Here is a 12,220-nt window from a genome sequence, read left to right as displayed (position 1 = left end):
AAGTATCAAAATAATTTATAGCTTTCTTGAATGAAATCTGATGGAAAAATATTATTTGGCAATAAGACAAGGTACACCTTAGCCCTGAAACAAACTTATCTGTATAGTAAAGCAGGGAACAGAAAATTCCATCGTGTCTGCAGCAGCTGCTAGGCTGTGACTTTACCCCCTCCTCTTAAATGCTTAAAGCAATCCCCAGTTGTGACACATTTAAATTACTTGAACACTTCAGAGATTTTATTGCTCTTCCTATTTACTGTGGTATGAAAGTTCTGCTTCTGTGCTAAATTTGAAGCATCTTCTTCCCAGTGATAGCTAAATAAAATAATTCACAATTTACCTAAATAAAAGAATCACATTCCCATCAACATGAGAAGAGTGTTGCCCATGGGTGAGGGAGGAGGAGAGCATTGTGGTAGGCAGGGAGCAGTCATAGAAAGTGGAAATACATCAGTCTGAACATAGCTACTCATACTGAGGGTTGGGGCTGCTCTGGTGCCTTTCCCTTCTCATTTTTCCTCTGCTCGTGCTGCCAGCTTGACAACATGAAGGGTGCAGTTTCTCTGTGTAATTTTCACCTTCTGGCCCTGAGATTCCATCATTTAGGCTTCCTCTTCGAGTTTTGAACTTGAACAATTTCTTTTTGTAACCAAACCTCATCCACATTCTAGGCATTTCAAGCCTCTGTTTTACGTCTTTGGAAGGCTTGATCCAAAGCTGAGTGAAGTCAGTGGAAGGACTCCCCCTAACCTCAGTGTATTTTGGATAAAGCCCTAAGGCAAAGCTCACATTCCATACATTTTAGCTTGGATTTGGATTTTCATAAGCTTTAACACTCCAGAAAGCTGCCAGTTTCACAAATCTACATCCCATAGTATGTGTTTTCGGCTTCTTGGTTTTGTAAGAATGCTTTAAAGCTGAGAGAGGAGTTAATGAATTTTTCAGGACTGGAACATGAACCAGTGACCTCAAGAGCACACCAGTTTTCATTGAGGGTGCTGTGTTTCCTTGTCTTACATGAACATTTGCATCTAAGCAATATGAATGTATATAAAAGCAGGTTCATTTGCAATGAGGGAGGCAAAAAGCTCTGTTCAGCAGGAGGACGCAAACAGAGTGCCCAAATCCAGAAAAGAAAGATCTAAATGTGTCTGCTTTCATTTTCACCCTTGCTTGCTCAATGTAGGCTCAGTCTGTTTTTGATTTATACCAGAACAATTTATTAAAATACCACTGAAATTTCTAGTTCAAACACTTATTTTAAGTGGGTCTGACCACCTCCTGGCTAAAATCAGAGGAAAATTTGATAAGAACAGAACCAAATCCCTTTGGCTGTATGGAAAGAAGAAGTACTACGGATGACTGAAATCAGTACAGCTCCATCTCTTTACAGGATCACAGTCTGGCTCCCAGAATGCTTTGATCTTGCCACAACTATATCAGAAAAATATTATTTTTGTAACTATTGCAAAAATAAATATAAAACAGGAAATAGTTTTATCCTGTGGTGATAATTAATTTCTGAATATAGCCATTAAACTATTTAGTACAAAAAAGAAGTTTTTAAATAAATAAAGCAATTTTTTTAAAAAGTAAACAAAACCCGCAACATTTTCTGAGTATTGAATATGGAGATGAATCTATGTAAAATACTTATTTCCCTTAATGTCCCCTCTTTGGTTTAATTACCTTGGAAGTATTATGCAGTGTCAACAAATAATGCAATTTTTACCTGTAGTGAATTAAAAACTCCAGCCATGTTATCAGGCTACATAAATTTCACATTAATTTTCAAAAGTATAATTATATAATCAAAAGCAGTATGTGACTTTGTTTACCACTTGAAATAGTTGCTGCACCAATGGGCATTTCACAAACCAAAGCTCTGATAACACTAGGGCAAAGAGGACAGCTGAAAACTTCAAGTCAATCCCACTGTTACCTCCATTTGCACATGGGTCCTCCAGGAAGAAGTCTGATTCTGCTTTGCTGCATGGAGAAAGGAGAAATATCATGAACTCTACTCTTCTGCACCTGTTGGTAGCAGCTTTTTCCCATCATACAGCTACCAAGGCATATGGAGGCTCTAATTCCTTTGTGCAAAGAGACTCCTTTCCATCACCTTTTCTATGAAGTAAATTAAGGCTGAAAGCAGACAGGAGAAATGTGACATAAACCCTTACTGTGTATCAGTATTCTAGCTGCTGCAGCAATTTCAAGCACCTGCAGTTTATCAAGTTAAACATAAGAACAATTGACATTGTGGGAATAACAATCATCTAGGCATGCCATTGGGAGGAAATAACACATTTTTTCCTTGCACTTTGTTTTTAGGAGCTTAGTGTTCAGCTTGAATGTCTGAAGAATAATTTGTTATGAACATGTAATATTCATTAGAAAAATATTCATTAGAAAAATAAAGCTAAGAAACTCCTCCACTCCCTCCTGCCCTCCCCAGTAAAGATATTCCTTTTCCACTTGTCATCCTGATTATTTTATTTCTGAAACATAGCAGAAATTAACCAGGCTTATTTTAACAATTTCAAAATATAGTGTCTGCTAATCAACCTCTTCCTACTGTCTTGCTCTTAACTAAAAAATGGAAGCTATAAATACCTTCATATGCACCAAATAACAGGACAGAACACTGCTATATACTTTGTCTGACTTGCATAAAATAAAAAAACATCAGCAGTCTGTACAAACCGATAAAGACCTGTTGGAAGACATTGAAGATTTCAAAGTGGTGAAAGATTTCAGGAACTGAAGACTCTCAGAGAGGCTGCAGGGTTGGGCATTTCTTGCCTGTCTCTACCTCAAGACCTTGGCAGTTACCCACAGAAGCTCTTCAACATGAGCTGAGAATGTGAGATCTCATTGTCTTCCCATGACCATGTTGTGAAGTGCAAACGAGAAGTAGTATAAAGCTCTCAGAAGTCCTCTAGCAGAGTTAGAGTGCTGAGGTTTTACTCATGAGTGTGAATCATTTCACATTCTTGCACAGAAGTGCCATGAAAGACCCTGGACCCCTCAGCAGGTTATTTATCTTTCTCGAGATATGGTCTATTTATCTCATTTTTAAGAGAATACAGAAACATTAACTTCATGGCATAAAAAACATAGCTTAAGGAGAGGAAAAAACCTTCTCTGGGTTTACACTTGGGTCATGATGGGAAGTAAACCGAGTTTTTTCCTTTCATAATTGCATGATTTCTAAGCATCTTCTAATCAGAGCTGTAGAGTCTCCAGCTATATTTTGCATGTGACCTCTAGTGTCTATGTCTCTTTTTCCCAAAGCATGACCTAAATGCAAAAAAGTCTATTTCAAAGCTATACCATTTTCCTCCTGACACAGCATGCTGCTAACACAGCCCCCTGAAACTCTGGGTCCATAAACTAAAGTTTATAATATTTGGCTGCCTTTCTTTCCTGTTTGTTTTCAATTGTGAGCAACATTCTGGTTCCAGTGAAAGTGCCTCAGATTCTGTGCACAGATGATGCAACTACTACACTTGAATAGCTCTGGCAGAACAAGTTCAGTGGCTTATTGTGCTAATGGTGATGTTCAGCCTCCCTCCCCCTTTACTTGCTCAGCTTACCAGCAAGAAATCTACTTCAATGTATGCACTGGCTCAGTGATGTGACAGCATTCAGTAAGTTTTCAAAGGACCATGCCCCTGAACTGGTCCCAGTAACTGGTTTACTTGGTGCTACAGGTTTTTAGTTCCCACTGACTTCAGCTAAGGTAGTGACTGGAAATTAGGTGTCCAAGGCTGAGATGTCATTAAAACACACATCTCCCCCAGACCTCCAAGTCCTTTGCTGGTCAGGTAGAATGCCCTAAAGCATAGTGCACTGACCCTGTCTCAGGGCAGTTGGGTAGAGACTGGGTGGTCAGTACTTGTCTCCCTCCATGGGCTCTACAGGGATCTAGGAGGTGAAAGTGGTGGTGAAAGGGAGGATAACCTTAGAATGCATTTCAGCTTGTTTATCTGTATTTGATTAAACACTATAAAAGTCTCTTTATATGAATGGGTTTCGTAGTGACCTCTTTGGCAGATGTAGTAAGAAAGGAAAAAGGAAATTACTGTTTTGTCTGGATTATATTTGGATTTTTCTTTTTTTGCTTGTTTGATTGTCATTATTCCTACAGTGTTCCCTGCTCTTAAAGTCCAGGCTGTTAGCTCTTCTCTTACATTCTTCTTTCAGCAAAGGCTTCTTTTAAAGGACTCCCCAAACCAACTCTTTAAACTAAATACTGGATGACACCTGGTCATTGGCACATAGACACAGGGATAGAGGGTTTTCTTTAAAAAAAAAAACCAAACGCTTAAAAATCCCCAAAACCAACCCCAAAACATCCTAACTTATGGGGATCTTTTGCATGGGGCAACGCTTAAATGGGGAAATTAATCTTTGAACAGGATCATCACTTAATGCCCAACTGATGGTGGGAATGTCTACCATCTTCTGTTGAATGAGTAGACTCCTTAAAATGTAAAAATCACCTGGAGCACTGTGTCCAGTTCTGGGGCCTCCAGCATAAGAAGGACATGGACCTGCTGGATGGAGTCCAGAGAAGGGCCATGGAGCTGGAGGGCTGGAGATTGTCTCCAATGGAGACAGGCTGAGAGAGTTGGGGTTGCTCCACTTAGAGAAGCAGAGGAGAACTAATAGCAATTTCCCAAAGGAGCCACAAGGGAGTAGGAGAAGGACTTTGTACTTGGACATCTAGTGATAGAACAAGAGGGAACGGCTTCAAACTGAGTGTAGGTTTAGATTAGATATGAGGAAGAAATTCTTTTTTATGAGAGAGGTGAGGCACTGGAAGAGGTTGCCCAAAGAAGCTGTGGTTGCCCTATTCCTGGCAATGTTCCAGGCCAGGCTGGATGGGACTTTGAGCAACCTGGTCTAGTGGAAGGCATCCCTGACTATGACAGGGGGGTTAGAACTGTATGTTCTTAAAGTCTTTTCCAAACCAAACTGATCTGTGATTCTATCTATGAAATTCTTAAGGTCCAGCTAGCCTGGCGGCAGAAGCTTGTGCATGAAACACTGCTGTCCCTGTAGGATACAAGGCAGGTATTGTAGGCAACCTGCTTCCCATTGCCCCTGCACACAAAGGGATGTTCTGTCAGACCATTCCCGTGCCTGCAGAAGCAGCTCCTGCTGACTTATTACAGATGTTTTACCCATGTATCATTAGGCCGGTGCTGCAGCCACCCCCTGGCCCGGGGGCACGGACACTCCCCTGACACCCGGCTTTAAAAACTGGACTGGCCTGTGAGGAGGTTTTTTTTCCCGAGGAAAAGCGATTTGTGGCTTGTGGTCAGGCAGCCGGCAGGCGGCAGCCTGTGCCCACGTACGGCTTGCAGAATGTTTTGCACAGTGTTATGTGGTTTGGTGGAGCTTTTTTTGGTTGGTTGGTTTGTTTGTTTTCTTCTTGCAAATTGTCTCCCCTCTTAAGCTGTTTGAATCACGTCTGTACAGTGAGCCCCAGAACTCCATCCATGCACTCTGTCAAAGCCCTCAGCTTCCTTCACTGCCCCTCTGGTCCGGACCCACTTTTCTAACCCCTATCCCAATTTACACATTCCCTTCCCTCCTCAGGGCTCTATAGCCCAGCCATCACCTCACTGCACTGAGGGACCTCCATCCTGCAAGGCCTCCACTCCCACGCCTCCCTGAATTCCCTGGGAATGCCTGAATTCTCTAGGGAATGCCAGTCCCCAGAAGGCAACACCATGGCTCCAGGCTCAGCAGCTGCTGGATCTCAGCAGCACCAGGAGACTGGGGACTTCACCCTTTGCAGAGGCCAAGTTTGGCTCTGAGCACAGCAAGGTTCCTGTGTCCTGTTTCACTCAGAGTCCTCAGGTGGAGCTGTGGTGCTGGATCCCCATCAGCCCTGTGAGCAGCCCAGGCACTAATGAAGCCAAGGCCTCTTGTGTGCACCAGGGGCTGCTGCCTCAGCACAGCAGTAAGGTCTGAGCAGCAGGGTCTGAGCAGCAGGCTCTCATCAGTAAAGCCTGCTCTTGCTGAACAGGAAAGTCCCTATGAGCCTTGTTCCACACAGGCTGCCTCCCAGCTGCAGGAAGGCACCAAAGTGCAGCAAAGAGCATTTTGCCCTGAGATCCAGGGTCTTCTGCTGAATTCCTCAAGCTCCTGCAGCCGGGTCCCTTTTTCGTTTTCCTGGGCATGTGAATGTCCATCCCCCAGATCAACAGTATGGAATGTGAGGTCAAAGGGAATGGCTCTGTGCTGCCCCACATCCAGTAGGTCTCACCATCTAGTACATGGATTAGGAAAATAAACTGCTCTCAGGCAAGCACCCTCCTTTTGACTAAGGAAACGCAGCAACTTGCTGAGAGCTGTTAAGTTCTGCCAGTTTGCAAGTGTGGTATTTGAAACACTTTAAAACCCAGTGAGAGAGAGAATATAAGGTGTCAGGGCTTTAAGTGTTGGGTGTGCCAGGGAGCCTCCACCTGGGAACAGCTGTCATGGGGGCAGTTTAAAAACATTTCTTATTGGGCAGACTGATGGAGACAAAGCCTCTTATTGCACATCACCCTGCTTCCACCTGCTGAATAGCCCTCTCTGCAGCCCTGGGCCAAGAATTCATGGGGAACGAAAGTGAGGAGTCTTAGGCAGGAACCTTGGGAATCTGAGACAGGAGCTTCATGGAGTCTTATTTGTATGTTTAGTGCATAATGAGAAAGGTTTACCCCCACCTCTGCTCTTGGCAAGAAAAGACAACCCCAAAAACATGGAAGAGTCAGTACTGACAATCTGCTGTGGGCTGTCCTGCAGCCCCACTTTGTGCACCATGCTCTGTTGTCCTCCCAGTCATGTGAGAGGTCTACTCTCTGCAATCTCTAATGTCACTGTAAGAGCTAATGAGGATCATATATGTAGGATAGGCAGGGTTTTGTGGAAAACAGTAGCACTGGAAAGTACTGCAAAATCCTAGATGCCAAAGGGATTTTTTACTCTGTGTACCCAAACCAACCTTCCTGCCTTCCTACAGCTAGAAACACTTCCAATTCATAAGAGAAAAAACAGCAATTAAATACCAAGAGCTCTTGTTTGCACATGACAACATTCGATACTGCAGTATCTTTCCTTTACTCAAAATAAATAAATATAAATAAATGTTTTGGCAATGGCATTGCAGGAGCATGTGTGTGTGTGTGTGTGTGTGTGTGTGTGATTTTAGATTGTAACTCCAGGGATAGGTTTTCAGCTGAGTTTTCATCTACCTGTGCCTAGGATGGCAGGGCCAGGGTTATGTGTGTCAATGGCCGTGTGAGGGTAAGCCAGTGGTGGGAGGATTTCTGAGCTGCAGTACTGAAGCCTTGCTCTGCTTCTGTGGGCCTCAGGCTGAGAACAACAGCTCTTCTCCATGCTGCTGTGACCACTTGCAGGTGTCTTTGCCACAGGAGGGAAAACATCAGCTGTCTGACTTATGGGGAAGCTGCTGGGAGATGCATGCCTGGGGGAGGATGTATATAGAGAATATATGCATCACTCCTCAGCTAGTAGTATTTTAGAATTTCAGTTTCTGCCTGATAACAAGAAGGTGATAGTGCAGAGGAAATATATATATTTTTTCCAGTATTGGTGGAAAAGGGCTTTGACAAATAATAGGATCAGCAAGACAGGAAGCATTATTTCTGGGCATTGCCTTGAGCAGATGTGACATTTCACAGCCTCATGGACCCTAAGATTAAATTCTTGATTTTCAAATGCAAAAAGCCTCTTAAATAAAATAACATAACTTATTGGTCTTATTTGCACCTAAAAAATGGAAGAAAAAATTCTTCTCCACTAGTACTTTTAAAGTGAATGTTCAGTTACTTAGGCTGGGATGAAAGGGATGAAAAGGGGTGACAAACGTGGCTTAAATACTGTATCAGCTCTTTTATTTATTTTATTTATTTATTATCACTGTACTAGCCAAACACAAGATGGGTGGTTGCTGGAATATTTTCTAGTTGTGGCTGGTGCATAGCACCAGAATGTACCCAAAACAGATTTTCTTGGTTAAAATCTCCCCTTACCTTCATATGATAACATCTCACCTCCATCTCATTGCTGATGGAGGCATTGCAAGGTAAGAGAAAAGAAGAAGAAATAAAAGGGAAATTCTGTAACTACAGAGCGATGTGATAATTTGAGAATTTCTTGAATGCACTGATGTCTTAGAAGCATAGATACCATGGAGATAGTTGCCTTAGCAATGTTTTAGCCACATAGGCATTCACAATCAAGTCTGCCTCTTGTGGCAAAATGATGCTGTGTTACCTTTTTTTTTTTTTCCCCAAAGCTTTTGTGAATGTACAATAAAGCAGTTTGTGGGTTTTTAACTAGACATCGTATTTTCTCTCGAGCTTCTTGTCCTTGACATTCTTTTAATTTTTCATTGGCGTTAATTCTGAAAATAAATGTCTTTCAAGCTAAGGTTTTGTACAGACAAGAGCCTGTCTGATTTGGTCCCTGTTCACCTCAAGATAAAAACAATCCCACTTAGAGGGTGAGAAAGAATCAATTTCAGAGGTTGTGTTCAGATTTTTGTCTTTTAAAAACCAGTACAGCCTGAGTTGCTGTAGGTTTAACATTTCCACAGCCTGACATCATATCAAAATCTGTGTATTTTCACCGTAGGAACTCAGACAAACCAAATGTTATGAGAAATGGAGTAAAAGGGCAGATTTCTCTATTAGGATTTGAAGAGTATCTTACTAAAACCAGTATGTAAATATATAAAGTGAGATTGAAGACAAAAGCAGTTATCTTCACTAGTTGGAATTGAAAGTATTTTCATTTCAAAGTGATTTTTTTGGAGGGAAGACAGTTTGGAATTTTAGAAAAGGCAAAACTGCTGGCTGGTAGGGCAGCAGGTTACCAGAGGTGACAATAAAGTCTTGGTGGGGCCATGGTGGCCTCTGTATGGTGTGTGTTTACCCTCCCAACACCTTCCAGCTTTAGATGCCAAGAGGAGTGGCAAACCTGGCTTTCCAGGACTTTCACTCAGATTTTGTCTTTGATCACAAAAGCTCTGTGATTTTCAGGCCACGGAGAAGCCCTGGGCTAGCTCAGTGGCAGCATGTTTGTTTTTACTTCACCCAGGTTTGTGCTCCTAACACCAGGTATCCCTTTATGAAAATGTCTAGAGGAGAGGTATAATCCATTGAAAATGGAAGTGTCTTTAGTGTTTCTTGGTGTATGCTAACCATGTCTAAATATGGGAGTCCTGTGAAAGCAGTAGGTGCTTCCTTCTTTCTTTTAATTGTTTACCACACTCTCCCTACCTTCCCTTTTGTTTTTCTCCCTTCTAAGAAAACCAGTAAAGCACAGTTAAGTAAAGGCTTATTTATATTGATCTTTTTCAGGCTGTTAATCATAGACTCATAGAGCAACTCCTATTGGAAAGGACCTCAAAAGACCATCTGATCCAACCTTTTGTGGGAGCCTCTATGAGATCATCTAGCCTGTTTAGTTCTGCCTTCAAAATCTGCAGTGATGAGACCTCTACCCCTGGATGTTGTTGCTGTTATTCTTACTGCAAATAAATTTCCTTCTTGTATTGAGGTTAAACCCATCCTCATTCAACTCATACCCATTGCCTCTTTTCTTCTTTGTTCTTCTCTCTTGTGAAGAGAGAGCCTGTCTTTTTTGTATTCACCTTTCAACTACTGAAACTACAATGAGGTCCCCCTTGAGCCTTCTCTTCCTGAGGGGAAAAATATTTAAATCCTTTAGTCCTTTCTCACAGGGCAGATTCTCCAGTTATTTGGTCATCTTTGTAGCCCTTCTTTGGACTTGTCTAGCCTGTGCATGGTGTTTGAACATCCAGGGGACCAGAACTAGACATGGTACTGCAGCTACTGTGCAATGACGGGAAGAGTCAAGTTTGTTGATCTGCTTATAAGGACAGGTGAAAAATATAAGGAGACGAGAACTAAGGGCATTGAGAATAGTTAGAAAGAAACAGAAATACAGGGCTGGGGAAGGGTATGCCACGTGGGGAATTTCTTTTAGATTTAGATTTTTGATTTAGATTTAGTTAGCAAGCCTACCTTTACCTGGAGTCATGACCTGTGTTTGTGGCAGCTTGTATGTGCTGTCTTTTTTTTCAGTAACTTCCATTCCCTTCAAATCTGCAAGGCCATGAGAGGTCAAGTCTGCACGAAATCATAATTAGCTGTTTGTAATTTCTGTTTCAAGTGATTTCTCCCACTGGGACTGAAGCAGAGCCTATTATTGTGCTATTTTTTCCCCACAGCCCTGCAGGAGTACCTAAGTGTCCTGTGCTGAGATCTCCACAGGGAGGAGCAGGTATGTGTTCTGACGAGGCTGTGCTCCCCCACCAGAAGGATGTTGGAGGCTGACAGACCTGTTTCCTGAGCTCTTGCTGTCCTCTGCAGTGGCTTTGGCACTTCATGCTGAAATATTCCCATGATTAAACTCCACAGCATGTGTTTAAGACAGGCTGATCTTTAATTCAGTCGTCATGTCTGAGTTGCACACTTTGTGGGATTCTGAAGTGGTTTTTATAACTTTTCAGATTGAATTTTAATGATGAGAACATAAAAGCTTTTTGACTGTTATGCACTATTTTTGTTAAAATCACCATTAATAATCATATCATAAAACCTCATTTTCATCACATTTCATGAATGCTGCTGGCAACTGCTGGAATGGCACACTGTCTTCATAAAACTCAAGTACCTGCTCTGCTTAATGAGGGTCCACCATCCGTGGTGGATCTGCAGCGGGACAGGGCTTTCTGAGGGAGCACAAAGGCTGGTGAAGACCTATGGGCTTCTGTGAGGCAGCTGCCACCACAGCTGCAGGAGAAAAGCTGTGTGGTGGTGGTGAAGCAGTGCTCTTGTAAGCTGGGAAGATGTTCTGCAGCAGTGACTCTTGTGCCACTGATGCAGAGATGATTTTGGCTTATTTTACGGGATAAGTCAGTGCAAGTCACTGGGAGATGTGAGGGAGAAAATCACGGTAGGCATGGAAAAAGTAGAAGGCCCATCTATTTATCTAATTCAGTGCTTATAGTGGCAAAATTTGAAGTTGCAAAGATGTTTAAAACATTGGAATTTTTCCTGGTGTAAAGAAATTAACAAGGGAAATACCCAAAAATGCACTCAAAGAAATCTGATTGAAAATGATGCTTGTACTGCAGTAAACATTGGGTCAGTTCCACTTAATCCTAGTATATTTGTTTTTACTTTTTTAGGAGAACGCCCCCCAGGGACAGATGTACTTGGATAACAAAGATTGCAGTACAGTTACTAGACAACAAGAGATGGAGCTGAATCAGACATCATCACATCAGACCAGTTTATCTGCAAAGGTGGCAGCCAAACCAATGACCAGAAGTTGCAATGAGCTGCAGTTATTAAAAGAGTATCACGGCATGGTAGCAAGTCTCGGAGATCCACAGACCCTGTGTGAAAAATCAGCAATAGGGGAGGATGACTGCATTACTCTGGGAGAGGATTTCACTCCTGTGCCCATGCAGGGAAGGTAAGAATAAGAGCAAACAATGTTTTTTTTCCAAATCAAAATTAATCTTTATTTCCTTGCAGGACAGATACGTATGTTCTTTAAATGAATATTTCTCCTACTGACACAAAGAGGCAAAACCTTAATGGAACATCAGGGCAGTTGTAAATTGCCGTGGAGGGGTCATGGATCACTAGATTTCTAAACTATTCTCAGCATTAATAGCCACCACGGGCCAATTTTGCTGTGTTTTCAAGATCAGACAATTGGCTTTTCTTCTCTACTTGGTGTCAGAAAACACACAGAGATAAAGAAGTTTTCACATCCCACCCTATACTTCTTTCAGAGAAATGCATCATAAAGGCATAGAGAGAAATACTACAGCTGAGGCTGCAAACACTAAAATGGCACAATATAACACGACTCTGATAGCTGACACCACACATCAAGTGGACAAGGAGTGTGTGTTCCTCATGCATCCTCTCCCACATCAGGAAAGGTGCAGTTTGCTGGGGAGGGGTGTTAATCTTTCCTGTTGTGACAGATACAGCATCAGCAATTCCATTTGTAAGTACTTAGAAATAATTTATAGACCCCAAAATATTTCGGGTGGATTTTGAAAGCTTTGAACCAGCAGCAACTACAGTGAGTGGAAGGCAGCCAGGGTGGACTGTCAACTTTTTCAGTAGTTTTGAGCGTCTTTAGA

The 12,220-nt window shown here is 42.2% G+C and overlaps 1 protein-coding gene across 1 annotated transcript in view; it reads left to right on the top strand.

The window, feature by feature from the left end:
* The first annotated feature begins 10,282 nt into the window (after positions 1 to 10,282).
* Positions 10,283 to 12,220, top strand: part of OCA2 (OCA2 melanosomal transmembrane protein) — a 154,015-nt gene continuing 152,077 nt past the window's right edge. The window contains exons 1-2 of the mRNA XM_023948651.2: positions 10,283 to 10,335; positions 11,246 to 11,535. Coding sequence (XP_023804419.1) covers positions 11,267 to 11,535 — 269 coding nt within the window. The 5' untranslated portion in view covers positions 10,283 to 10,335; positions 11,246 to 11,266. The remainder of the gene's footprint in view (positions 10,336 to 11,245; positions 11,536 to 12,220) is intronic.

The sequence above is a fragment of the Cyanistes caeruleus genome, chromosome 3, assembly GCF_971803275.1.
Source record: "Cyanistes caeruleus chromosome 3, bCyaCae1.hap1.1, whole genome shotgun sequence".
Classification (NCBI taxonomy): domain Eukaryota; kingdom Metazoa; phylum Chordata; class Aves; order Passeriformes; family Paridae; genus Cyanistes; species Cyanistes caeruleus.
This window is presented reverse-complemented; position numbering and strand designations above follow the sequence as displayed.